The 27,834-nt window shown below is 47.7% G+C and overlaps 2 protein-coding genes across 2 annotated transcripts in view; one reads left to right on the plus strand and one right to left on the minus strand.

The window, feature by feature from the left end:
* ADCY7 (adenylate cyclase 7) overlaps nucleotides 1-18,826 on the plus strand; it is a 100,096-nt gene extending 81,270 nt beyond the window's left edge. The window contains 17 exon segments of the mRNA XM_075536386.1: nucleotides 2,071-2,262; nucleotides 2,630-2,664; nucleotides 3,175-3,258; nucleotides 3,462-3,540; nucleotides 5,818-5,915; nucleotides 7,283-7,367; nucleotides 7,842-7,967; nucleotides 9,068-9,160; nucleotides 10,202-10,395; nucleotides 11,777-11,846; nucleotides 12,251-12,406; nucleotides 12,986-13,132; nucleotides 13,722-13,826; nucleotides 14,115-14,229; nucleotides 15,750-15,874; nucleotides 16,028-16,130; nucleotides 16,133-18,826. Coding sequence (XP_075392501.1) covers nucleotides 2,071-2,262; nucleotides 2,630-2,664; nucleotides 3,175-3,258; nucleotides 3,462-3,540; nucleotides 5,818-5,915; nucleotides 7,283-7,367; nucleotides 7,842-7,967; nucleotides 9,068-9,160; nucleotides 10,202-10,395; nucleotides 11,777-11,846; nucleotides 12,251-12,406; nucleotides 12,986-13,132; nucleotides 13,722-13,826; nucleotides 14,115-14,229; nucleotides 15,750-15,874; nucleotides 16,028-16,130; nucleotides 16,133-16,173 — 1,848 coding nt within the window. The 3' untranslated portion in view covers nucleotides 16,174-18,826.
* A 1,028-nt stretch (nucleotides 18,827-19,854) lies between these two features.
* The window catches only part of BRD7 (bromodomain containing 7), a 49,859-nt gene continuing 41,879 nt past the window's right edge, over nucleotides 19,855-27,834 (minus strand). The window contains exons 12-17 of the mRNA XM_075536387.1: nucleotides 25,495-25,606; nucleotides 23,035-23,091; nucleotides 21,153-21,264; nucleotides 20,548-20,691; nucleotides 20,272-20,415; nucleotides 19,855-20,071 (exon numbers count right to left, since the gene is read on the minus strand). Coding sequence (XP_075392502.1) covers nucleotides 20,028-20,071; nucleotides 20,272-20,415; nucleotides 20,548-20,691; nucleotides 21,153-21,264; nucleotides 23,035-23,091; nucleotides 25,495-25,606 — 613 coding nt within the window. The 3' untranslated portion in view covers nucleotides 19,855-20,027. The remainder of the gene's footprint in view (nucleotides 20,072-20,271; nucleotides 20,416-20,547; nucleotides 20,692-21,152; nucleotides 21,265-23,034; nucleotides 23,092-25,494; nucleotides 25,607-27,834) is intronic.

The following is a 27,834-nucleotide window of genomic DNA, read 5'->3' on the forward strand; positions in this document are numbered from 1 at the left end:
GCGAGCGCCTCATCTCTGGGGTTGCTCTACTCTTGCTATGAGGTGGGGGGTGGGGGGGTACGCACCCTGGAAAGGAGTGAAAGAGGTCATTTCAGCGGTGTGTTCCCCCACCCTGGCTGGGTCATAGCCACTCTAGACTAGACATAGCAGTCACTAGGAGCGGATTTTCCCCCACGTGCTTGCTGGTCCCTCAGATTTTCAAATCACATTTTCAAAACACACTTTGGATGAGAACCAGGCGGTCCAGAAGTGAATGGCCAGGGGGCTCCTGGTCAGGGACCTATGAATGTCCTGGATTCTGACCCTGGCGTCAGCTGCCTTTTCCCCTCCTTCAAGCCTGTTCTTGTGTTCCCAAGTCTGCCCAAGGGCCCCGTGGGATAAGCTGCATGGCTCCGGAGTTTGCCCAGCCCAAGCACCCCTCCCACTACCTTACACAGCTCATCCGGCAGCCTCTTGGGTGAATCATCTTTGGTGCGAGATCAGGACATGTCAGGAATGACGGGATTTTACCAGTTTCCCACGGGTCTGGACCTCCAGCCTGTCCTGACTGCAATTTCAAGGCAGTCAAGGCAGCCTGGGGTCTCCTCATTGGCCTTCCATTCACCCGTCTCTGGCACCAGGCTTGTTCCCCTGTGGATTCCTCCATGGTGCCATCACCCAGGGAATACTCTTATTTAACACTGAATTTGTCACTCAGGAAAGTCCCTGGAACCCGGCCACACTCAGACTCCACCGCTATTAACCCTCCCATCTCCACTCTTGTGCCCCGTGGTGTCAACCACACGCTCTCTCTCCCAGCTCCTCCACAGTCTTTCCCATGCCTGCTCCTCTGCCCAGAGCCCTCTTCCTCTGTCCCAGCATGCATGTGTGTCATCAGTGCGGGCTCCAAGCCGCAGGAGCTCCCGGTGCTTCCTCACCAGACTGCAGCCACAGCTTCCAGACCCAGAACAGCGCAGGCCGGGAGCAGGCACCCAGGTCCTTAGGGAATGAATGAAGCACAACCCCTGCCACAAAAGCAAGCAGGAGGCATGGCCCCAAAACCCACTCCCCCCAAGGCCACCAGGTTCAGTACGTGAGACTTCAGAACACCCAGGCACATTTAGATTTCAGCTAAACCGTGTCGGCGTTCCTATCAGCAGCGTGGCTCGGGTAGCATTTACAGGGTGCTGGCAGCCTCGCTCATCCCCTTGTTTAATATATGTATTCTTTGTTGTTGTTTTTTTTAATTTAATTAAATTATTTTTTAATATATATGTTCTTAAGCGAGTTATGCACTCGCGTAGCTGAAGCTTTAGCAGGCACAGGACGCATGTAGTGAAAGGCTTTCCTCGTGCCTCTGTCCTCCAGCCAACACTCTTGGTGTTAAATCGCCCTCGACTTGGCCCCACTCAGGGTGACTCACTCCGTGGATCATGCAATCAAATGCTTCCCCGTGCCCACCATCAGTTCGCTGCCGAGGATCCAGCAGGGGTTCATTGGTCGAGTTTCATCACCAGGCCTTTCTTTCCGCCTTCGTCCGGAAGCTTCAGAGCACTGCAGCCGGTGCGGCTTCCTGACAACCTGCGACCTCCCCTGACCACGGCTAGGGGCTTTCACACATTCCCATGCCCAAAGGCGGAGAGAAACGAGCACTGTGGTCATGGGCGCTCATATCTGTGGGTGCCTGCAGCCTCCGGAGGAGACAGAGAGTGTTTGGGGACAGACAGTCCTTGCTGACTCATGTGATGACCTCAGTTTATCTCTAGTGGCTCCAGGACCTTTCATCATCCACCCTCCCTACTTTCGGCCCCCAGCATTTGGTTTGGAGGAGCCTGTCAGGGACAAGTTGAACCAGAACTTCAGTTGGCCCGAAGGGGCCATGGACAGCTGCGTCCTTGCCTGGGGCAGGGACAGATGCTGAGCACAATCTCCTAACAATGGAGCCGAAGCTGCTTTGGTCTTCAGTTTGTCCCGAAGGGGACCCGAGGACTGTGTAGTTTGCCTAGTTCTCTCGATGACCATTCTAGAACATGTTGTGTTTTGGGAGGCGAAGGCCCCCTTCCTGAGGAGAGACCCAATCTCTGCCTACAGAGTCAGCAGCTGCCCTCAGCTAGCCAGCACCTCCCGAAGTCCAAGGGGGAGGCGGCTTTGAAGATGAGGGCATCGGTGCGGGTGACCCGCTACCTGGAGTCCTGGGGGGCTGCCCGGCCCTTTGCACACCTCAACCACCGGGACAGTGTGAGCAGCAGCGAGGCCCCTGCTCCTCCTGTCCGGAGGCCCAGGGTGAGTGCCCCACTGCCGGAGAGCTGTGGAGCGGAGTCCTGGGGGAGGCGGGGGAGTTCTGCCCAGGGATCCTTTGGAACTTCACCTTCTTCACTTCTGAAGTGGTCCGTCTCTGCCCAGATTGCCTCCTGGGGCTAGGGAAAATGCCAAGCATTGGTGGAATACCTCAGACGACCAGTAATGTCCTTGCCGCCTCACTCCCTAGACAGAATCTAGATTGAATTCAGGGTCCCTGCATCTTGGTTGGGCAAGCCTGGCACTTCCCCTTGTGAATCTGAAGTGGGCCCTGGATGATACAGCAGCGATCCCATGGGCTTCAGACCAAGCCTTCTGGGAAGTGTCTGGGTCATATGATTCTCCCTTCCAGGCCATTCCCCTGAGGCGCCACCGGACTCTAGAAAGGTATGTATGCTGTCCCTTCCCTTTCCCCAGCAATGTCCTGCCTTCCCGGCTAAGCCTGTTAGCGCCACCAGGCAGGCCGCCCTAACCAGGAGTTTGCTGTGGCTGAGGCGAGAGTGTTTGTAGGAACCAGAACTGCCTGCTCCGTGCCTTTCCTGCATGGTCCTGAGCAGTGGTTGAGCTCCTAGTGTTGACCTGACCTGTGTGTGACATCAGGGAGACTGGTTTTCACGGGAGCCCTGTGGGCGGAGGAGAAGAGGGTCTAGGTGGGGGCAAGGCCTGTCTTCTGCTTCCGGCTGAGTGAATGGCCACCCAATGTGTCTGGGCTTGCTTGCCACCTGCCTTCTGTGGGCCTCAGGGGGACCCTCCCTCATCTCCCCTGTGTGAGGGGGGGGGCGTGGCCTCCATAAGTGCAGGGTGCAGCACATGGGTAAGTCCTCTCTCCTCTTCCTCTGCTGCTGGGCTGTAGACAGGGGACCCCGAGGGCATTCAGTGGGGGGTGTCTGGTTCCAGAAGTACATCTCCGAAGGGGTGGTCAGAGGATGATGCCTGCGATGATGAGATGCTGTCAACCATCGAGGGGCTCAGCTCAGCAAGGTGAGGCTCTTTGACGCTGGGCCCCAAATGGGATGCTTCCTACAGACATACCGAGCACCTGCCCTAGTGTGGCCCACCTCCAGTTGTGGCCCCAGATAGCTCCTTCCCACTTTGTTGATGCTGTGTCCCAAGGGTGGTGGGTGGAGGCTCAACCTTACTACTCTCCTGGGCCCACTCCTCATGCCCAGTCCTGCTGTCCCCAGGCCCTGCTGCTCCAAGTCAGATGACTTCTACACCCGCATCTGTGTGCCCCTTTTCCTGGAGATGGGCTTTGAGCGAGAGGTGAGGGCCCTGGGGCAGCCCACATCCCCAAGGGACTAGTCTCCAGTGGCTGGGGTGGGGTAGGAGTGCGGGTTGTGGGTCAGTCAAAATAACACTCCTAGAATCCAAGTGAATATTTTAGTCCATCTCTGTGTTAGACAGGTTTTTCTAGAGAAACAAATCCAGAAGGACACTTACGATTAGATAGATAGATAGATAGATAGATAGATAGATAGATAGATAGATAGATAGATATAGCATGGAAGAATATAACAGCTAATTAGTCCACACAGCAGTACAGAGGGCTCAGTTCAACTCACTTCTGTGGAACAGTTAATATACTGGAAGTCCTTCAACTCACAGGGCTGCTGGGTCCAAGGTCAAGGGAGCAGACAGCTGAGTCTTCCTTAGAGCAATGCAGGCAGTCCAGCCACAGACAACAAAGAGCAGGGTGGGTCACCAACAGTCAACAAGAAGATAGGATCTGATACCCCAAGCTCAAGTGATGTATACACCAGCAGCGTGGCAAAGCAGGTCTCGAAGGAACCTTAAGCTCGAGTGACCCGATCCACGGGTGGGTGTCCCACAGTTAGCGTAGCTCATGAGTTGAGGCAGAGAAGTAGCTAAGGCAGCCGCATGCTGGTCTGATCGCCAGCAAGAGAGAGACAGGCGGGCATGTCAAGCCATTTATCTCTTTGCCCTCCAGTCAAACTGCAACCTTATTAATCCCAAATGTTCCTATCAGCCAGGTTGGCACAATAAACCTACCTATCTCAATCTCTTAGCTCAACGGTTCTCAACCTGTGGGTTACGACCCCTTTGGTAGTTGAATGACCCTTTCACAGGGGTTGCCTGATTCATAACAGTAGCAAGATGACAGTTATGAAGTAGCAACGAAAATAATTTTATGGTGGAACTGTATGAAAGGATCACAGCATTAGGAAGGTTGAGAACCACTGTCTTAGATTCTCTTCCTGTGACCTCCCTCCTTTTCTGGACATCCTTCTCCATCCCCTCAACCCCCACTCCCACGCCACCGTGATGGTAAGTCACCAAATACCAGCCATCAAATACCAGGACCTCAGCTGCCCAGGACTGGGAACACGCAGGCTGAGAGTATTGGCCCTATAAGTGAAAACAAGAAAACCACCCAAGCTGTAGTCTCCTGGTTGAAAGGGACCTGATTGGATGACATGGCTTTTGTAGTAATAGTGAACTGGGTCTGACACCCGCGTAGGCCCATATGCTATATAATCTAACCCTCATAACAGTTGGGTAAAGTGGGAGCTGGTCCCCTCATTGCACAGGCAGGAAGCTAGTTGTGGGCCTGCGATGTTAAATGTGCAGGCTAAAGCAGACTCTTCATTTCAGGGACACCCTGGGGATGGTCACAGCCCACAGGGTCCAGTACTGGGACCTGATTCTCTCCTGCCAGCTTGAGGCAACAGGAAAGCACTCTTCTCCTGGACGGCAGGGCAGAGACTTACCCTTGTGGATGCTCCTCAAATTCGGGGCTCCCTAGGCCAGGAGCTTTGAGTCTGGAGGCAGGCTGTTGCTGTTGGGAGCAATCAAGTTGATTTAGACTCAAGTCAACTTTTCCAAACAGTACTGAACTGCCCCCCAGGGTTTGCAAGTCTTAGTTTTCATGGAAGCAGACTGTCATGTCTTTCTCCTCCAGATTAGCTGGTCGGTTCAAATGGAGACTTTTTTGTTAGCAGCCGAGTGTTTAAGCACTTCAAGCCCAGGCTCCTTGGAGGCAGATGTGACCTCTGTGAAACTTGCCCGGATGGCCTTCTGCTGGTACCCTGGACAGGCTGCTAACTTATCTTGGCCTTGATTTTCCAATCTGTAGACCTTCCTGGATTGGCCTTAAATGACAGTAAGACCCCTTCTCATCACCAGCACCAGCTTCAAGGTTTGGGACCAGTCTTAACCATTGATTTGGGTGAGGGCAGACCCCCATCCACATCAGCTGTACCAGCCCCGAGAACTCAAACAGCGAATGCCCATCTTCAACTCTAGGCATGGGGCTTTTTAGGAGCCTCAGAAATATAACCAGGAGACCTGGTTAAGGAGAAAAGGGTAGTATTGCTTCGAAATACAAAAAAGGGACAGCAACCGAGAGAGGGATGGCCATTATTAAATGCGACACCATCACTTGCCACACTTAGAGGGAGGTGAGATTATATTTAAGGAGACGGACTTGGGTGAGGCCTGCAGAGGAGTAGGAGGAACTGACCCTGCAGGTAGGGCCATGATGCTCAGGTGAGTGACCCCTACCTCTCCTGTCAACCCTAGTACCGCTTGACACCCATACCCCGGGCCCGCCACTACTTCGCCTGTGCTAGCCTTGTCTTCCTGTGCATCCTGCTCGTCCACGTCCTGCTGATACCCAGGTCAGTTGGGGGTGGGATGGACGATCCAGCTGGAGGCGTGATGGTGACCTTGGCAGAACCCACCAGAAAACCTGCAGGCAACTCCTGAAGTTGCAGCATCAGGCCTGAAGGGCTGGCTGTTGGGATTCACGAGCAGCAGCTCCTGGAAACTGTGGGCCGTGGCGGGGCCGGCATCTGGAAAGACCGGCACCGATGTGTTGCCCATTGAAGTCACAGTCCTCACTGTTTTCCAGTATCACCCAAACTCTGCAGTCTCTCTTCTGCTTAGCCATTGCTGGCCTCTTGGCTTATGAAGCCTCCTTTAAGTTCACGGGGTCCCAGAACTGTAGACTCCTCAAATCACAGCCACCTCTTTTATATGTGAGCAAAGTGAGGCTCAGAGAAGTTAATAATGTATACAAGGCAGCACGGCAAATACCTCAAGAGCCACTGAGATCCGCACTTTTGCTCAAGGGCCTTGTTGGTCAGGGCTGGGATAAGAGGAGGTCAAAGGGCAGGGTGCATAAGGCCAGTTACTTGATTTCTAGAAGGATAATTGGTTGAGAGATGAACCAAGACCGCAGTTAGGATTTTTAAAAAACATTTTATTAGGGACTCATATAACTCTTATCACAATCCATACATATATCAATTGTATACAGCACATCTGTACATTCTTTGTCCTCATCATTTTCAAAGCATTTGCTCTCCACTTAAGCCTTTTGCATCAAGTCCTCTTTTTCCCCCTCCCTCATGCGCCCTTGATAATTTAGATTATTATTTTGTCATATCTTGCCCTGTCCAGCATCTCCCTTCACCCCCTTTTCTGTTGTCCATCTCCCAGGGAGGAGGTCACATGTAGATCCTTGTAATTGGTTCCCCCTTTCCAACCCCCTCACCCTCTACTCTTCCAGTATCGCCCCTCACACTCCTGGTCCTAAAGGTATCGTCCGCCCTGGTGCAGCTCCTATCTGCACCAGTGTACATGTTAGGATTTTTAAAAATGGGGTCATTGACATGTAATTCAATGGTTTCTATAAAAAGAGTCACTAGGGTCTTGGCTAGGATCTTCTTACTAAGGACACAGTAGGGGAGACTTCTTCCGTATGGCGTGTACCGTGTGCTAGACAGAAGGACACCAAGGTAGTCTTCATTTCTTATAGACCGAGTCCCACCTGGGAGATGCCATGCTACTATGAGCTGTGGGTTTTGGTCAGGTGTCTTATGTAACAAATAGGACCCCGGCTTTCTGAGAGCAGAATGGCAGTTGGGAAAGGGGCAGAAGATACTTGAGAGCTAGAGAATTTAGTTGAAAATGGTGGCATGTTTCTTGTGGCTCGCTCTTGGGCCATGAGCTCTCAGGATTTAATCATTCTCCTCCAACTCAGGATGGCAGCTCCAGGTGTGTCCTTCGGGCTGGTGGCCTGCGTGCTGGTGCTGGTGCTGGTCCTGTGCTTTGCCGACGAGTTCCTGGTGAGTAGAGAAGCCCTAGGAAAGACAGCCGGAGGGCTCCTGCTCCCTGATCACCCAAATGGGCAAGCAGTGCTCACGCAGCCCTTGCCCCACCAGACCCTCCTGCTTGGGCTCTGAGCAAGTTGGGTGCCTGACTCAGCACTTCCTGCCTCAAAGACAACTGGCGGGGTGCTCGGCCACTTTTGAAAGTCTGACTTCCTGCATTTTGCTGGAGTTTCCCAAGTAACTGCCCATGGCTTTCCAGTGGCGAGACTCCCCCTCCTGTTTGCACACTCAATGAAGACTCACCTCGTGCTAGGCACAGTGGGCACGGTCATGAACCCTCCACCACCCGAAGAGGAGCTGTCAGTCTGCTCTCAGGAGCTCTTCTGGACTCTGGGGCCAAGGCCTTCCAGGGCCTCACAGCGCAGTCTTCAGCAAGCTCCCACCTGCTTCATGTGCCTGCCCCGCTGACTCGGTCCTGGTTTCCCACAGAGGTGCTGCCCAGCCTGGGGGATGCTTCGAGTCATCCCTGAGAGGGTGGAGACACAACCCCTGCTGAGAGTGTTCCTGGCCATCCTGACCCTTGGCAGCCTGCTCACGATCGCCATCATCAACCTGGTGAGTCCCTCGTGCCCATGGCAGCACACTGGGAATCTCAAGGTCCTGGAACCCTGGACTCTTGCTGTCTTACTTTATAAGTAGGACCCCTGTGGCACTCTGGGTTAAAGCATCGGGCTGCTAACCATAAAATTAATGGTTCAAACCCACCAGCTGTGTCTTGGGAGATACAGGTCTTGCGAGGCTGTCTGCTTCCATAACGGTTTTCAGTCTTAGAAACTAAGGAACATTCTATGTCCTACAGAGTCACTGTTAGTTGGAATTGGTTTGATAGCAGTGGCGCTTGGGGTTAGAGCTCTGTGGGTGGGTGATAGAAACCAAACCAGACATTGTTACTGAGTCGATGCTGATTCATAGTGATCCTACAGGCCTCGGTAGAACTGACTCAGTGGGCTTACGGGGCTGTAACTTTGTACAGGAGTAGAAAGCCTCGTTAAAGCCACTGGTAGTTTGAATGGCTAACCTTGTGGTGAGCAGCCCAACATGTAACCCCTCTGTCACCAGGGCTCCCCATCTCCCTATTTCAGACTTCACCAAGGCCAAATGTAGTCTTGAGGACCCCAGAGAACTTAAGTGACGGACCCCATTGGGTTGTATACTTGAAATCCTAGTCCTCTGGGCCCCCTGAATCTGAGACTGGGATGTCTCTACGGGCCCGAGTTGAGACAGGGGTGACAGCCCTGCTTCTCTGTGTCAATGCACTGGTGCAGAAGGTGGTCAGTAGCTGGACTAGTCCTCCTGGCTCCTAAGGATTAGGGTCTTTCCCCAGCCCTACTTCCATACTGTAGAACATCAGCCTTAAAGTATGTTTCTGTGATCCCTTTCCTCAAGGGCACCTCAAGAGAAGGGACCATAGAACAAGATGTTTTTTGTAAGCTGGGCCAGTCTCTAACACTCTGGGAGTTGTGTCCCCGTATCTTCAATTTGCTTTGCACCCTTAGCCCCATGACTCAGCTCTGATAGTGCTTGGAGATGGGTTTGGCAGTTCACTGGGGCTTTGGGGCCTGGTCCTTAGCACCCCCTCTTGCTGCCACTGTGCCCTGCTGGGCCATGCCAGGTTCTGAGTCACTGGCCCTCACTGGGTCTTGTTTCCTCTGTAGATACTGTTGCCAATCCCAGCACCAGGGCTGTCTGCAGGGAACCAGACGAACCTCGGGATTCAGGACAGCCAGGTGTCATGTGAGCTCCTACTGGTGAGTGCACCAGCCCCCACACTCCAAGCAGTGCTGCCAGTCCCCACTGCAGTCAGGTCACAGATGCTCAGGCATGTACAGGTACCAAGCCTAGCCTTTCGCGAACACACAGGGCTGAATTTGTCTCTGGGCCTGGAACATCGAGGCGTCTTGTTTTGCATGTTTAATCTGAGGTGGGTGGGAGGAGCTCCTTCAGTCACAGGGCCAGACCTTATTTATAGACAGGGAAGCAGGGCTCTGAGGTTAACCGACTTGTCTACAGCGGTGGTCGGCCAGGATTGGGCCTCAGGCAGACTGACCCTGGTGCCTCAGACTTCCCTGAAATGTCCCAGTGGTCACAGAATGAGGGTTGTGGGCATCCAGAGGTGATTGCTTCTTCTGAATGGTGGAGGCGCTAGGATGAGAAAAGGCTGAGGGTTGTAATGGGAGCAGTAGGACTGATTGTCAGATGATTCCCCCCCCCCTGGTGGAGAGAGCATAGGAGAGGTTAGTGGCAGGAAATAGGGAAATGTAGCCAGGAAAGTCACTTTGATCCAGGTTAGGGCACAGCATGAGTGCCAGGGTGAATATTTTAGCTTTACTCTGAGGGCAACGGGGAGCCACAGCGTGATCTGGAGCCAGGGAACAATGTGGGTAGAGATAGAGTTTGGGAAGGGCAAGCTCATCGCAGAACCTGGGCCTGCTAGTACACACCTGTGCCTTTAATGTCCATCTACCACCTCCATGTTTCTTTACATGTTTTCCCTTTCACAGACCTCACTGATCCTAAACCGCGTACAGTGAGTACACAGCAATGGCACAAATGTTTAGATTTTATTGTCTGCTCTTTGTCAACATGGGACATCAGCAAGGCAGGGAAGTCGTGTTAAAGACACGCTGCTATAAAACCCCAAGAGGGGCAAGAGAGTCCGTGTGTCAGGGTTAGTTAACACTAACGGCACCTGTCGCCGCGGTAAGGCCTGGTCCAGCAGGAATGCTTCATCGGTGGCACAGCGGTGGCATGACCTTGGCCCACCGGAGTAAACCCCCCCCCCCCCCCAGTATTACACCTGCAGCTGCATCCTGGGTTTTGTTGCTTGCTCCATCTTCCTGCGGATGAGCCTGGAGCTGAAGTTCCTGCTGCTAACCGTGGCCTTGGCGGCCTACCTGGCGTTCTTTAACATCTCCGCATTCTGGCAGTGCAATTGCTGCGACTGTCACCTGTGCAACCGCACCGAGACCAATGGCACCCTCAGGTAGGCCCACTTCTGGGACCCCAACCCCCCCTGTACATCTCACTGGCCCGAAGAGTGCGGCACATTTTATTTCAGTCCCATTTCAGCGCCAGGTGCTTGTGGGGTTGAGGCTCGGAGCCAGGGTTTCCCTTTTATGCAGGGTAGTGACTTTCCCAGTATTGTGCACTCAGAGCTGGGGAGTCTGTGCCCCAGGGCATGTGCCTGCTTTCGAGGCCACAGAGGCTAGAGAGAGAGACCTGGCTCATGCCCTGTTCCTCCGTAGGTCATGGCCTGGCTCCCCAGTCATGGAAAAGGCAGCTGCTTGTTTTCTTGTTTTAACACATGCAGAGTACCCTGCTGAGTTAGTGCTGAGAAAATGTGAGTTTTTTCCTCCTCCGTCCCGTTGTTCATAGCTACTCACGTGGTGGAGCAGACGGTGCTCCGGGGCTGAGTACGCAGTCAGGCTTTTCTTCTCGGGCACCTCTGCGTAGACTCGAGCCTCCAACTGTTCAGTTAGCAGATGAGCCAGTCACCATTTGCACCTCCCAGTGTCATGACAGTTTGGACTCAATACATGGCTTTTGCTATTCTTCAATAAGCTGGGTCAGAGTTACAGAGGTGCACCCCACCCCACTGCTATCGACAGACAGGGTGGACTGTTTGAACCTATTGTAAAGGTTAGAAAAGAGGGAGGGAGGCTCTTGCTACTCCTACCTTCACCGAAAGGCAGCTGCTTTTGCTCGCTCTCCGGAGGGGAAGTGATACCAGTCGCCTGAGAGGGGCTCACCAGACCACGGGGGTGGGGGGCAGTTCTAGCAGCCCTACCTACCCCGCCAGGGCCTGACAAGAGCTAGCTAGCTGGCTGTCTTTAAACTGGAAGCTCTGGACCCCGAACAACTGGCTGCTCTTGTGGGTCTGGCCTGTGAGTACCTGGAGATTAAGGCGGGCCTTCTGTTGTTCCTTCTGCAAACGCCCAGTCACCGCATGGCCTGGCGGGGCTTCCCTTACTCTCTGAGCTGCCTTCTGGCTGCTCCCTCTCTGAAGCTGGCTGTGGATTAGTCCCTGTCATCCAGGTGTGATGTCATGTCATCTCACCTGCAGCCAATCTCTCCTTTACACTCTTCTCCTTCCAGTTTGAAATGGTCTGGTTTCCGATCTTTCCACTATGATGTGGCCACTGAGAGGTCAGAGATCTGGCGTGTTCCTCCTCTTTCCCTGGGTAGCAAAGAACACTGACTGAAGCGCCGGTCTGCACGGGAGGTTACGGACCACCTCCTGCACGGGGCCTGGGTGCACCTATTTGATTTTTTTGGTGTCGAAACCTGGGATCGAACCAGGGTGTACCTATTGGGAGGTGTCATGTGACAGGAACAAATCCGACCTTTGCTCTTTATCTCCCCAGTTCATTGAAGACAATGACTAACTTCTACCTGGTCCTGTTTTACATCACCCTCATCGTGCTGTCTATACAGGTAGACTGGAAAATGCCCATCGTTTCGTGTCCACAGTTTTAGTTGGTAGTCTTTTCTTGACTCCATATGGCAATGTAGTGGGTGTGGGGGTAGCCTGAGGTTAGGACTAGCAATCGACAGCAGATGGGCCTGGAGGGAGGGCTCTGGTTCTCGGGTCACTCCCTTCAGGACACAAGTGACACACTTAACCCCATGGGTCACAGTCACTAGTTAAGGCTGAATGAAGTGCTAAGAGATTTTAAGGTCACTGGTGAGCCCTGCTCAGTTAGAGGTCTGCCATTAGCAAGAGTAGGCAGTACCGAGCTGCCAGGTGAGGCCGCCCCGAGGTTACCACAGAGCCCTGCCAGCTGCTAGGTGGGGCGTTTTTGGCCGACAGATAGGACACTGACTCCTGCTCTGTGCAGCTTGATTATTACTGCCGTTTGGATTACTTGTGGAAGAAGAAGTTCAAGCAGGAACATGAAGAATTTGAAACCAGGGAGAGTGTGAATCGTCTTCTTCTGGAGAATGTGCTGCCAGCCCACGTAGCCGCTCACTTCATTGGCGACAAGTTAAATGAGGTGTGGTGGGACAAGGGCCCGGGGTGGGGAGAGGGAACAAGTGTACAGCCCGGCTGAGTCAGTATTAATCCATGGAAGGTGCTCTCTGAGGAGGGATTCCTTGACCTTGGCTAATTTGGGGCAGCACTGCAAGAATACAGGCTTGGGTGTCCAAGATCTGGGTCGTGTGATCCTAGATACTTCAGCCCCGCCTGGAGTCTTAGCTTTATTTGTAAATGGGGTCGACAGGGCTCACAAGGTTGTCACGGCGATCAAATGTGGCCAGGTGCTTGTAGACATTCTGTACTGATAGCGTTCAACAGTTGTTTGTAAAAAAGGGGTAGAGGTTATAGATATGTCTGGTGACTTGCTGTTTTCTACCCCAGTTACACGCAGAATCATTGGGGTGGGGGTGGGGTGTGTGGGGCCGGAGGTATCTAAAAAAAAAAAATCACAAAAACTTGATCCTGGCCCTTTCCTAACCCACTGGTTCGGAATCTCACTAGTCATTGCCATGGTCCTAGCTAGTAATCTCTACTGCGGGTTAGGTTAACATCTCCTAAAGCCACCTCAGCCTGCTCTTCCCCTCCCTGAATCCAGGACTGGTACCACCAGTCGTACGATTGCGTGTGTGTCATGTTTGCATCTGTGCCGGACTTCAAAGTGTTCTACACAGAGTGTGACGTCAACAAGGAAGGGCTGGAGTGCCTGCGCCTGCTCAACGAGATCATCTCAGACTTTGACGAGGTACCTAGACCCAGCAGTACCGTGGAGCATTCAAAACGGTCCGTCCTATAAAAGCGGACATAGCTCCCTTGGGAAGCACATACCTTACACAAGTGGTAAACAGTACACATTGGCCCTTTCTACTGTTTGTTAAGACTTTCTCGGGGCCAGGCCCCTGGAAGACTGGATTTAGGCTCAAGACATTCATAGAATAGCTGCAGTTCCAACTCGGCATACGCCCTCAGCGGATTTCAGAGGAAGCCAGTTGTGCTTAACTCTTTGCTAGACCAACTAAGCCCACACGTCTTTGTGGATTATGCTTGACCTGCACTCGATCCTTAAAGAGAACAGCTGAAGATGGAAGGAATGAAGCAGAGAAAGAAAATGCTGGGGAAGACGGGAGGAGCAGAGGGGTAGCCCAGAGGCCATGTTCCCACTTGCTTCTGAGCTGACTGAGAGGACCAATTATGAGAGTCTGCGTGAAAAATTGTGGTGAACGGGACACTTGGAAAAGGGGTTTGAATTGCTGCAGCCAAATCTGGGACAGGCCTGGGCTGCAGTTGTGAAGTCTAGGGCCCCACCCCCTCCTACTTCCCTCTGCGCCCCACAGCTGCTGCTAAAGCCCAAGTTCAGTGGTGTGGAGAAAATCAAGACCATCGGCAGCACATACATGGCGGCTGCAGGGCTCAGCGTCACCTCTGGGCACGAGAACCAGGTACCGGGTTGGTCTGGTGGCGGTGTCCCCAGACTTGTCCCCCTTTCAGGGAGCATCCCAGCCCACCTTGTGAAAGGGACAAAGGAGAGTGTTGGTGGGGGCAGTGAGACCTCTGAGTGCTGCCTTCTGGGGTCACAGGTACTTTCCTGGGGCCCATGCGAGGGAGACGGTCATGGCCCTCGTTGATGGCTTTCCTATGAACGCAGTACACCGGTGTGCCAGCTCAAGGTATTGTGGGCTGCAGGCTGACACGAACCAAGCCCTGAGTGGACTGCCTCTGTCTCACAGGACCTGGAGCGGCAGCACGCCCACATTGGCATCATGGTGGAATTCAGTGTCGCCCTGATGAGTAAGCTGGATGGCATCAACAGGCACTCGTTCAATTCCTTCCGCCTCCGAGTTGGTGAGGGCCCTAGCAGGAAGCTGGGATTGGGTGGGGTCGGGGTAGAGGTATTATGCAGCCCCAGACCCCTGCTTCCAAGCTTGAGGATGGTCTACAGAAGCTGTCCTTTGCCATGTATTATGGCGATATATATACACATATATATATATAATTTAAAAATCATTTTATTGGGGGCGCATGCCACTTTTATCACAATCCATACATCCATTGTGTCAAGCATATTTGTACATTTGTTGCCCTCATCATTCTCAAAACATTTGCTCTCCACTTAAGCCCTTGGTATCAGCTCATTTTTTGCCTTCTTCCCCACTCCTTCTCTTATGAACTCTTGATAATTTATAAATTATTATTTTGTCATGTCTTACACTGTCCGACGTCTCCTTCCCTTCACCCACTTTTCTGTTGTCCATCCCCCAGGAAGGAGGTTATTTGTAGATCCTTGTAATTGGTTCCCTCTTTCTACCCCACCTTTCCTCCACCCTCCAATATCACCACTCTCACCACTGGTCCTGAAGGGGTCATCTATCCTGGAGTCCCTGTGTTTCCAGTTTCTGTCCGTACCAGTGTACATCTCTGATCTAGCCGGATTTAAGGTAGAATTGGGATAATAGTGGGGGGTAAGAAGCATTTAAGAATTAGAGGAAAGTTGTATGTTTCATTGTTGCTACACTGCACCCTGATTGGCTCACTGAGACCCTTCTGTAAGGGGATGTCCTGTTACCTACAGATGGGCTTTGGGTTCCCAATCTGTACTCCCCCACCCCGCCTTCATTCACAATGATACGATTTTTTGTTCTTTGATGCCTGACATCTGATCCCTTCAACACCTCCTGGTCACACAGGCTGGTGTGCTTCTTCCATGTGGGTTTTGTTGATTCTGAGCTAGATGGATGCTAGATGCAAGCCTTTAAGACCCCAGATGCTGTATCTTTTGATAGCTGGCACCATCAGCTTTCTTCACCACATTTGCTTATGCACCCATTTGTCTTCAGCGTATTTTGGATATTTTTAGAAACCCCCTCCTTGATTAAATTTTACAATCCAAGTAGTTACATAATTATTATGATTTTCTTACATACCACTAAGAAATCTACCTTTATTGACATGTTTAAAAATAGTATTACTGAAAATGGAGAAACAAAATCACTTGCTGTAAACAGGTGAAATTCAAACACAATGAGAACAAAGCAGTGGTTAAATCTGTTAGCTAAAAGGACTGCAACTCAAAGTCAATTTATTTTTTTTTGCTAAAAGGGAGATTTACAGATACTAGGAGAGTGTTAACATCAAGCTCAGATTTCTCCTTGAAATGTTTGGGAATTCTGGGAAGAAACTGCCCGGAGAATGGCTTTCTCACCTCCCATGGAAAACCTGGTGCGCACACTTTGAGAAGCACGGCTCCAGTCTTCCCTTCAGTCCATTCTGGTGGCTAACACTTTCTGTGATTAGATGCCTGCCGAAGGACTGAAGCCCAAGGTGTCCTGTCTCTCTCTGATTGCTAACTGCTTCTCCAATTCCAGGTATAAACCACGGGCCTGTAATTGCTGGGGTGATTGGAGCCAGGAAACCTCAGTATGACATATGGGGAAACACAGTCAACGTTGCCAGCCGAATGGAGAGCACTGGGGAACTTGGGAAAGTCCAGGTAACCAAGGGGGAACGAGAACTTCCTAGAAGTTAAGGAACCTAGGCTTAAGACCTGGCTCTTGCCACCAGTTAGCCCTGTGCTTGGAGTGGCACAATGCCCATTTCTATCACTGCATCACCCAGACTTCCTTCTAACCTCTTTCCTGTTTAGGTTACTGAAGAGACATGCACCATCCTGCAAGGACTTGGCTATTCCTGTGAGTGCCGTGGACTGATTAATGTCAAAGGCAAGGGCGAACTGAGGACTTACTTTGTCTCACAGACACTGCCAAGTTCCAGGGGCTAGGACTGAACTGAGAGCGTTCGGTGGGTTCAGCATATGCTGGGAAGCCGTTTCCTTTCCTGATGCAAGCCAAGGCCACCATGCCAGCCACACAGGTATTGAGGTGGTTTGGCCATGACCAACCCTGAAAGGCTGTACCTGACTTCCTTGTGTTACAATGGACAACCTCTGATGTGCACATCAGATGCTGACTCCAACTGCCTGCAGCCATCCTGCCATGCTGTTGGGGGCCTACACGGCACTCTCCCAAACAGGAAGAGGCTCACTTCTTACAGTTGTACTATTTTACTTCCTTGTTCCCTTAGGTATTGTGGGGCAGGGAAGGGGGATGGGCTTAGAGCACACCCCCCTTAGTACTTGTGAGGGAGTACGAGTTAAGAACTAGTTTTCTAGTTACCAAGGCGCATTAAGACAAGTTGTCTGGAATGAGTTGGGGACTTGCTTCTTTCTAGCTGGACATGATCGTGGATTCTATGATCATTTACATACGCATTCTAAGTGGGGAAAGTGTTTATAATCTACAAACGGCTTCCAATGATAGGAAAACCAAAAGTGACACTTGCTCCTTTCCTGCTTGCCATCTTGGGAATGTTTAACTGTCCAGGATTAGTTTATGGGATTAGCTTGTGAATATCTGAAGTGTGCGCTGTGGGGACAGACCTTCCAGCAAGAAGGTCAAGGAGCCTTGGTTGTGAATCAGAGAACTTTTGACACAAACCTTTGGGCTAGGTTCAAAGAGCTGGAAACCTAGAAAAGGCAGGAATAGATCTTTCCCTGGCCATTCATGCATTTTTGAGTTCTTTGCAATCTTCAGCTATGAGTGGCTTCAAAAATTACATAGAAAACTGGAGTTAAAAGAATCTCTGCACTTTTGGAAGCCCATTCTATTTTAGCATTTGTTTTGGAAAAGAATACATAGCGAAAACTTGGGACAACCTGTAATATTACTGTATATTCTTGTGTATAAGCTGAGTTTTTCACAGCACTTCTATGAAGTTTTTGGGGTAAAATTAGGTGCCTCGGTTGATATTTGAGTTGGCTTATACTCATGTATATATAGTACTTTCCCTCTTTTGATCCTTTTTAAGAGTTTCTAAACTGGAAAGATCTACTGAACCAGCACAGAGATCCCTGCTTTTAGCAAGACAGTCCTCTCACAAAAGATGTGCATGTTCTGAACATGTGCAAAAGGCCTAATCGGTTGTAACAAATCACCTGCTTGAAGGTGAGGGACACCCCGAACTGCTCCATCACCAGAGCACAAAGACTGACATGTGGAGCACACACAGAGTTTCCAATTCAACGGAATGTCACTTCTGAGCAGAACATTCCCTAAGGTGACGCAGAAAACATCGTAAAGGGGAGCCTTCAAATGCTTCCGCAGGGTTGGAGATCGGCGACCAGCAACCCCATTGTGCCCGAAGAGGTCACTGAACAAGGACTGTCTGCTGGCCTTGTGTCCAACAGCCCAAGAAAGGGACTCTGTGCCACTGAGTCAATTCTGAGATTCACAGCAACCCTATAGGACAGGGCAGAACTGCCCCTGTAAGTTTCCGGGCTGAACTCTTTATGGGAGGAGACTGTCTTTCCCCTGTGGCACAGCCGGTGGTTTCAACCTGCTGCCCGACCTTATGGTTAGCAGATCAGTGAGTAACCATCACACGTGCGCACAGGGATTGAGTGGGACAGCGGCAGTGAATGTGCAATGTAAAGAAATTTTATGGCAAAAGCTCTGGTAAGGGAACTAAAACTTGATCCCCCTTCCTCCCGCTGCCACCAAATGCCAACATTTCATATGAAGGGCTGGTCCCAGGCAAGTTCAGGGACCAAGGTTAGCTAGGGGTGTCCTCCTAGGAAATCAGGCCTACTGACATAACGGAGACATGTGTCAGTGGTCGGGCCTCTTTCTATTCCTGCCAATATTCAAGTCACGTTTCTTCTCTAGTAACTAGAACCCCAATTGGGAGTTTTAAAAATAACTGGGTACTATGTATTTTTATTTCCAATGAAAGCTCTGGGCTTGGGGAGTATTTTTTTAAGTTCTTAATGTCTAGGTCATAGAATATAACCATTAAGTCATATGCAGTTATTTTTAGAAATGCATTCTAATTACCAACTAATTTCTTCACAAATGTCATTTTGTGTTTGAGAGGAATGAGTAAACGTGTGCTGATTTTTTCTGTATAAGTTATAGACTTGCTTAGTTTCCAGTAAGGCAGTCTCATGGGAAAATAATGCCTAGTTTTCTGGCTTAAGAACATATCCTAACAGAGCACTAACCACTGTATGTAATAAACCAATGTAAAAATATGCTTTAATATGCATATGCATACAAATAACTAGTTTATTCTGCATATCGAATATTTAAAAATCTTTAACAAGTTTTACCATGTTCATAATACTTAGCATTTTTATAAAGTATCATGGTTTCTAAGCTTTGTTTAACTGCTTTTTCACACATTAGCAATGTGAAAATTGAATGCCCTGAAGTGTTCTGAATTGTCATGTTTTTCGTGGTCTTTAGCCAAGTTCTTAAAGATTAAGAATCAATTACTGAAAAAACTTTGTTAACGATTAATGTTGGACTAAATGATGAAATGTATTTTGACTGATGTTTAGAATTCTTTTGGCCAAGATTTTTTTTAAAGAGATCAACTCTTCAGAGAATCAGCGTTGCTTTTATTTGTTCTAGCTGAATGTCAAATCAAATTCAAAACAGTGAACTGAGACGGCCACCACGGAAAGGTTCCTCCTGACTGGGTATTTCACAAGCAGACTCCACACAATGCTAGCGGGGCTTATTTAATTCGCTACCTACTTGCGTGACATATATCCTTTATTTTTATTCTTCTACTTTATTTTAGCCTAAACAAGTTATAAATTTAAACAGACTAAAAAAATCGCCTCCAACAGACCAGTTATTGGCTATAGAAGATTGGGGCGAGGTGAAGATAGTGGTGTGAGGTATATTTCTCATATTTAATTAAACTAGACTAGCAAGTCCAGTTTAAATTGGGCACTCGACCATAATGTTGCAGGTGAAATTGACCAAGACTACTTCAGTGGGAAGGCATGACCAGATGTAAACTTTAGGACAATTACTAAGCTTAAAGAAATACCTTTTAATACACTATTTTCTCAATCATAGGTGTTTACCTTAGTCCCTCTGCTAGACGTTCCAGATATCCCTCTCAACAAACAGACATGTTAATGCTGTAAAGCTGTTTTTCCAGAGACTCATCATCCCTCAAATCACCCCCATCAGGTACTTAGTGGGTTAAACAATGGTAGTAAATTCTAAAATTGTTTGTTTCTTTGCTCTTCAAGATATAAATAGAAAAATCTCACTGAATAGAGGCATTAAAAAAAAGTGGGGAGGGGTTTCCTTCTATCTTGTGAAACCTAAGGATTACCTCCTACCCAGAACCTGGCCCAGGTCCACTTCCACTTTCTGTTGGGTGCTGGGTATAGCAATAGTCCAATGCCACTTTCCTTCTTGATAAGGGCGATTAAAGTCATTACTAGAATGAAACAAGATGAGCCTTATAAGTTATAATTCAGTCTTGTAAATGTAGGGCTCCAATTATTTGGGGGCTTGTTTTTCAATATTTTTAACCTCTTATCTTTATCACTACAGCCTCAGATTTAGCTCCCAGAAAGGCCACGGGCTTAGCTGACATACACGATATAATTCAGTTTCAGGATCAACTTTATTACTTAATAGAAGTCCAATTTCTGGAACATTAAAATTGTTCCAAAGTTTAATTAAAAAACACAATTTACAAATATTTAGTATCTTCTGAAAAGCATTCCCAAGTCAAGAGTGAAAACATGTACATTATATACACCCAGTTTGCTTCAAAGGCCATCAAGTACAGTCAGTAGCATCAGTCTTGTTTGATTCTTCAAGATCTGAAAGAAAACGACATAATGACCTCCCTTTCATTCAACTTTCCCTGCCTTTTAATTAAAAAGAGGTAAGTACACGGAAGGCTAGCAACCAAAAGATTAACTGCTAGTCAAGCTATATTATTCGAATGTGGTAAACTACTATTTAGACAGGATGGAAAGGTAGTTCATACACTAACGGTGCATAAAAACATCGCACGCACCTTCTGTTAAGTCGACCAAGCTGTGTTCTCCGAGAGAGGCAGGAATGGAAATCCCCATTGCTTTCCGAACTCCACGCACGCTTACGATGTCTCTGGGAGTAACTTGCTGTGCAAGTTCTTTAAGGTTATTGGTCACCTGTTCCGCTACAATGAAATGGAAATGGTTTAGATACGAAACTTATTCAGCTAATTTATTATTTGTTTGTTTACAAGTCACCACCAAAAGGATTTTCCCTTTAAGCACCCGACTCTCCTCGTACCCAAGGCAGCACCTACCGAGAGAGATTTCCCTGTATGAAGGACCCACAAGGCAGATCATGTTGGGAGGGGGTCGGGTGCTCAGACGTTCATTCTGGGCGTCCTGGAGCTCCCTAAGCAATTTGGTGGTCTCATCAAGTTTCCTCTGGAATATTTCAGCTTCTGTAAGGTGAGAAAAAGCGTACCCGAAAGCCAACAAAGGCACATTTATGTTTGAACCCCCTTCCTTTCTTTTCTTTGAGCCCAACCACTGCTAATCCCTGATAGGTCTCTCCTCTAAGGAGCGGAGTCATAGTGATGCCACGTGACATAGAACTCAGCACCCCACCCCCCATTCTAGGTCATCACTTTGAAGAGAACAGATCACCAGCTTTTTCTTCTAGAGACGTTGGGTGGGCTCGAACCTCTAACCTTTCAGTCAGCAGATGAGCATGCATCGGGCCCTTTAAAGGTATACTCTCCCACAAATGAACTGTTCACCATCTGCATGCTTTACTGTTGACCCACTAACCAGGACTTCTCTGTGGTGAAAGAATATGCTGATCTGCAACAATGTCATGCGTCATTAAGTCTTGAGAGCGTGCGCAGTGCATTCCCTTCACACACCACGGAGACAGTCTCACCTTCGGTGTCAAACACCTCAGCTGGCATGCCAAAGTTTGAGACTGCTTTCAGTGCTGTGAGCCTGTCGTGGTTGCTATAGTCCAAGTCTTCTGCTGGCTCTATTTCTGTAACCTGTTTTTAAAAAACAAACAGAAAGATGTACTTGAACTTGCAGACCTATAACACTACTAACTTGAAATTTGTAAGATGGCTTGTGTTTATGGGCAAAGTCATTCCATGTAATTTAATTTGGGGCCATGATTTAATGCTTATAAAATGTCTGCCCAGACTGTCCTTTTAAAATGCCATTTCAAATCCTGGCAAAAAGTGCCCTCCCCCAGATCTGTACTACTGTGATATAACGATGTATATAGTTTGTATCATTTCTTTTACATGGCAACCAATCCAAGAAAAAAAAACAACAAAAACCAGCCAGTATCTTCTTGTTGCCTGAATTATACAGAGATTTTGGTGTTGACGGCAATTTCTCATGTTTGAGACGAAGGCTTCTGCCCACACATTTACTGTATATATTTGTGTATAAGCCGAGTTTTTCCGAGCACATTTTAAATGCAGTTTTGGTGGTAGAATTAGGTGCCTCAGTGGATATTTGGATGGCTTATTTTCGAGTATATATGGCTTATTAAAGAAGAGCTTGGATAGCCCATGCCGTTAGGTTGTTGTTTTCCCCCACAAAACACTTAAGAGTGGAGTTTTATTTTTGAAATCACAGAACTCAAAGTTTCTATAATCACATCACTATTTTTAGCAATAGATGAATTCAGATAATCTGAATACCTGATCTCTTCTCTACATGGCGAATCGCCCCTCTGGGGTTCTGGGAGCAGACAGCCTTCTCCTGAGGAGCGGCTGGCGGGTTTGAATTCCGGATTGTGAGGGCAGCAGCCAGATGCTCACCCCACTGTGCCGCCAGGCCCTAACCTATGAAGTAGGTGATCTGTTTATGGTCTGCCCTTGTGGCTGCGCTCTCAGCCCTACTCGAGCCTTTCCATATCCAACTTCCTTTCCTATTTCAAGTTTTCTATTCTACATTTGCCCCCTTACTGAGAACATGACCTTATCTTTCTTGGAAAAAATGATTCTCTTGTCCTGCATCTATCTTGACTTGATCACATCTTCAATGTCTCTCTTTGTTAAAGTCCTTAAGTCTGACCTTAAAATTTCTCTTTAACCCAGTTTTCCTACCTAGACAACAACTAATCTCTTCCCAAGTTCCGGTCCTTTGACCTGTTGCTGGTTTTATGAGGTCCACAGCCATGGCTTAGACCTTGACCTACTCCTCTACTTCCTATTCAAGCTAATGTTAGCGCTCTGGCCTGTCAACCAGCTTCTGCCGACTTACGTTCTACAAGGCTTCAAACCCTCCTTTACACTGTCATGCTGGTCATCTTTTGCTTAGACAAATTCATAGCTTCTCCTTGGTCCTTCTTGTCCCAGTCTCTCCTTTTCATATTTTATCACAGCACACTGTGTTCTGAGATAAATCTTAACTTCTCAGCACTGCAAGTACGACGCATCCGTTGGTCCTCTTTTCCTCAGCCCCAACTTCCTGGGCTCTCCACACATACACCTGCTGCTCTGAGACAGAACGCTGCTTGGCCCTACCTGTTTAGTTAAGATCTATCCCTCCTCCAAGACCCAGCCCACGCAGCCTCTCTTTTATGGAAAAATTCGTGTACATCCCTGTGTTTCTCCAACCTGCGTTTACAGAACATGTCAATACACTGCATTACTCCCTTGTGTCCAGGCTTGTCTGCCTCACTGGCTACTTCTGAGCTTCCTAGATAGACAATATTTTTCTTTTAAATAAAACTTTAACACCTAGGCCTTTTAGCTTATTCTCTCCATTTTTATTTATGGTAAAGGATAAAATATAGTCACCTCCATCTCTTTCGACATGTCAAGTGTCCTAGTTTGGCCATCCTCTTCAGGTGATGACTAGAAAGATAAAATGAGCTCTTTGTTAAAACACACACAAAAAACAGGAAAATATCATGTTTCATGCTAAGATCATAATATAGGTGACTGAAAATGAGTTAGATACAATTACTAGGATTTTGAGTCGGGGTCGCTATTTTACTGGTAATTTTAAGATTGTTATTTCTATGCCCGATCAAAATGTTATACACACACACGTGCAAAACACCCCACTTTTTGTGATTTATAGCACAATTTGGTTTTCCACTCAACAATTCATACGTTGTTTCATTACTTTGATAGCACTCTTCCTACTCCCTCTCTCCCTGTTTCACCATTACACTTCATCCTTCTTCCTCGTCCTTTCCTGCTTTCAGAATTTTATCTCCAGGCAAATGCTGTTCTTTTGATTTTGTCTGGTTGATTGTTCTAAGGAATCTAAACCTCTGGGGTGTTATTCTTTCTTTTTAGACCTGCATATTGTTTGGCTGAAACTTGAGTCATTGGGGCGAGTTCAGTTTCAGGAGTGAAGAATGGCTAAAGGCCATAATCTCAGGATGCCACCAGCTTCCATCAGACCAATATGCTTGCTCTAATTTATGACTGAGTTTTGTTCCACTTTTTCCCCTCTCTATTCAGGATCCACTTTTGTGTGATCCCTTTCAGAGTAGTTAGTAGTGGTAGCTGGGTACCATCTAGTTCTGGTCTCAAGGTCAAGGAGGTCCACTCGTCCTCTGTACTATTTTCTTTACTCATCTTGGATGGTACTTTCTATGTTGCCTCCAAGGAGTAACCAAGAGCATGTGGGCGGGGCAGGCACACAACAGGTCCGCCTCCCTTTCGTGCAAGGAAAGCTGTTAGCAGCCAGGTGCTCAGTACCGTGAAGAAGTCTCTTTCCCCACACCAGTGGGACATGTCACTAGAGGACAGCAATTTATAGCCTGGAGAGTTGTATGGTAGGACACTTGCAATCCTTTGGTCTTGCATTTGGCCCGTAAAAGTTATATACATTTTAAAAAGTATACCTAATAAATTATTTAAATAAATGAAGTCTGCTTTCAATAACAAGTGAATTTATCTGATAAGAACCCTAGATCTGCTTGACATTAATGAAGCAATCTTCTTTAACAGGTGACATCATAAAATATTCAAATATTACAGAGAATGTGATAATTTCACACAATTCCATTTTTTCAAAGATAGACAAATATCATAGACATTAATCGATAATAATCTTTTTTTTAAAAAGTGTACTGTGATTTAACAAGTTCCCAATTTTTATTCTCTAGGATAAATCCCAAGGAAAGAAACTGCTTAATGAAAGGCCGGCAACCTTTACATTTTGAAGCATACTGCCAGAGTAACCCAAGGAAAGAAACTCTATTTTTGTTACAGGAAAATAACTCAGATTACTGAGAAGGATGTATTTTTGAACTAATACAGCTTAATATACTTTAGGCCATGTAACAAAAGCAGTGCTTGTGAGAAAATCTCACTGCAGTCAACACTGAACCTTGAGGACTGACTTCAGCGTTGCTAACAGGTCAAAGAATGGAACCTGTACGTCTACCCGTGAGCAGAGGACATGGCTACTCTAGCCAGCATTGATAGTTATGGCCTCTAAGGGCATTTGGATATAAAGGGTTTTTTTAAAGTCATTTTATTGGGGGCTCTAACAGCTCTCATAACATTCTATACATAAATTGTATCAAGCATGTTTTTACCTATGTTGCCATCATCATTTCCAAAACATTTTCTATTTGAGCCCTTGGTATAAGCTCCTCTTTACCCCCCACCCTCGTGAATCCTTGATCAATTATATATTATTTCATATCTTACACTGTCTCCCTTCACCGGCATTTCTGTTACTCATCCCCTTTGGTGGGCTGGGGTGGGGTTCCCCCTCCCTGACCATGTCCCTACCCTCATTACATCACTACGTCCACTACTGTTCCTGAGGGGTTTCTCTTTCCTGCATTTTGAATTAATCCAGATATAAACTACCTTTAGCTGAACTAGAGATGGTTTACGTGCGCTAATAAAAGACAGTGAAAAAGGGGGTTATTTGAAGTTTACTGTAGCATCATCACCACCAGACGATTCATTATCATTTTAGCTACCTTAGGTTCAAACCAGTAAGAGTTTTTCCCTTTTGGGGGGAACACAGCACTCTGAGTTCTAAAGGCCATTTTTGAATTGTACAGCATTCTCAAGATGAGGAAATAATGACACTATCCCGGCCCTCAAAGATCTTAGGAGCTGACTTACATTTGCTTCTGTTCACTGTCCTCCACCCAGGCTGGGCTGTCTTTCAGGGAATGGATGTCAGCTGTTACAGTGGTTAATACCATGGTTTCATAACACTGAATGACTAATGGTTAAGAGTCAATAATAAACGACCCTGTTTCTTTCACAGGTTCTTACCATCTCTAATTCTTGTAGGGTCCTCGAATATCCTCCTTTTGTTAAAGCGTCCAGTAAACTATCAGCCATGACATACGGATAATCATGACATGCAGCCAAAAACTCGTGAACACTGAAAGAGAGAGTGGGCAGTCAGTTCCATAAAAATCTTTACTGGCTTAATATTTCTACATAATCAAACATTTCCACTAGAGGCTTAGTTTATATACCATAATATACAACTTTCTAAGCATGACATACTTCATATAATTCCCTCATGGTAGCTGGTACCCTTACCACGAGAGAATTAAAACTGAGTTCTTAGATCTTTCCCAAAACAACTCCTTGCAAAATCTTCCTTAATACCAACTTCAGTTTTTAAGGGTTAGGCTGAAATCTCTGGAGTCACCAGCCTTGGCGCTCTTTTGCACTGTACCTTCAATGAAGGAAGAAATATTGGCCCTGCTGATTTCTCAATAGATCAAGAGCTGCTCTGATGGCGCACATGGCTGTCACTTCCCCTCTAGGTTATGAGGGTGGTCTCCCTAGGGTCCTCATCCCTAGTCTCGTCTCTACACAGCACCCAAAATGATTATTTTAAAATTCTTAAGTCAATGTGGCTCACTGTTGTGTTAAAAAATCCAATTAGCTTCTTGTATCATTTAGAATAAAACTGCACATTCTCTGCACTCATCTGTTACTTACTTCTCTGACCACCTTCACTTTTACTTGTTCTCTCCTTACAGACCCACCTCACCGCGGCCTTGGCTGCTCCCTACAGTAGTGTTACTCAAAGTGGGGGATGTTGGGGCGACCTGGGAGGCCGAAAAAGCATTTATCTTGGCTATAATACACGTTTTTAATTACTAAGGGGGTACTGAGTAACTTTTTTCCTGAAAAGGAGGTGGTAGGTCAACTAAGTTTCAGAAGCCATGCTCTAGATTGTCTGGCAATTTGTGGCGTTTGCACTGGTTGTTTGCTGTGACAGCTAGCTTCTGTACCCACCTGGCTGGGCCAGGGTTATCTCCTGGGAGGTGTGGTCTGCCTGATCTTTAAGTTGAGGCCTGCCTGTGCAGAGCTTCATCTTCGTGCCTGCCTGGATCCCTTATCTGTCAATGATTTGGGGTTCTTGAGCCAACGGCCTACTACACTGCTTGCCAATTCGGGGAGCCTGACAATCTTGGATTCATTTTACTCTTCCGCCAGCTACAGGCCTGATATACTGACATCTACCGGCCTATCCTTTTCCTGCTTTGACTTCCTAATTCCTGGTTCATGAGCTCCAGCAGTTGCATGGTTGAGGAAGAGCATCCACCTTAACATCTGACCCACAGACTTGAACTAGACTAGATGAGCTCCCCCTTCAACTGTGTGAGCCATTTTTCCTGATGTGAATTTATCTCTTTATATACATAGATAAGCATCACTGGTTTTGAGTCTCTAGAGAACCCAGCCCAACATATTGCTTAACGTCTTAGGAAAATGCTCCCCAACTACCATATTTAAAATCACACTCCTCTTCCAAACATATTCCCTCCCTACTTTGCTGCTTAACTTTGTCCAAAAACAGTTATCACCATTTACCAGGCTATGTGGTCTTCGTCAGTGCTATTATCTTGTGGAACACCTCTACTACTATCTACAAGAACACCTAGCAGAGTGGACATGCAATGCCTATTCGTGGAACTCATGGGTGAATGAATACTCTGGAAACAATCTGTTTGTGCTAGTGATAGGCAATCTAAAGGATAAAATAGCTTGATCTTCAGCTAGACTCTCTTACCTAGGGATCCTGTTCTGGATCTAATCACAACACTACCCATATATATCAGAGTGACCAGATTCTGTCTTTGTGAGGATGACAGGGAAAGATTAAGAGTTAAATTCTCTTTCACAAAATGAAAAGTTAGCAAAGCTACTTGTGCCCAGGAAGAATCATCCAAGCTGAATGCTCCACTGTCAGCCAGGAGAAAGGGAAAATCAGGCTGTTACCTTGTTGAGGGAATACATAGTAGCCAGCATTCTAAATCAGAGCAGAGAAAGGCTTTCCCCAGCATGTAATGAGGGATGGCGGACTATGACTGCAAATCTATCTAGTTAGTATGTGTTGAGTGAAACAGCCTTAATGTGGGTTGACCTAGGGATCAAATCACCAAGTCTTACATCTCATAGCTCCGTGGGTTCCAAAGACTAATAAAGTTTGGGGACATACTCTTTGGCTCAGAAATATGATAGGTCAGATGACACGTCAACATTCTGAAGAAGCTCTTGAACATTAGTTTTACATGAAGTATGTAGTATATCTTTACAACAATGTTTGTAAGAATTAAAATACTGGAGACGCATTCTCTTGAAAATATT

The sequence above is a fragment of the Tenrec ecaudatus genome, chromosome 18, assembly GCF_050624435.1.
Source record: "Tenrec ecaudatus isolate mTenEca1 chromosome 18, mTenEca1.hap1, whole genome shotgun sequence".
Lineage (NCBI taxonomy): Eukaryota > Metazoa > Chordata > Mammalia > Afrosoricida > Tenrecidae > Tenrec > Tenrec ecaudatus.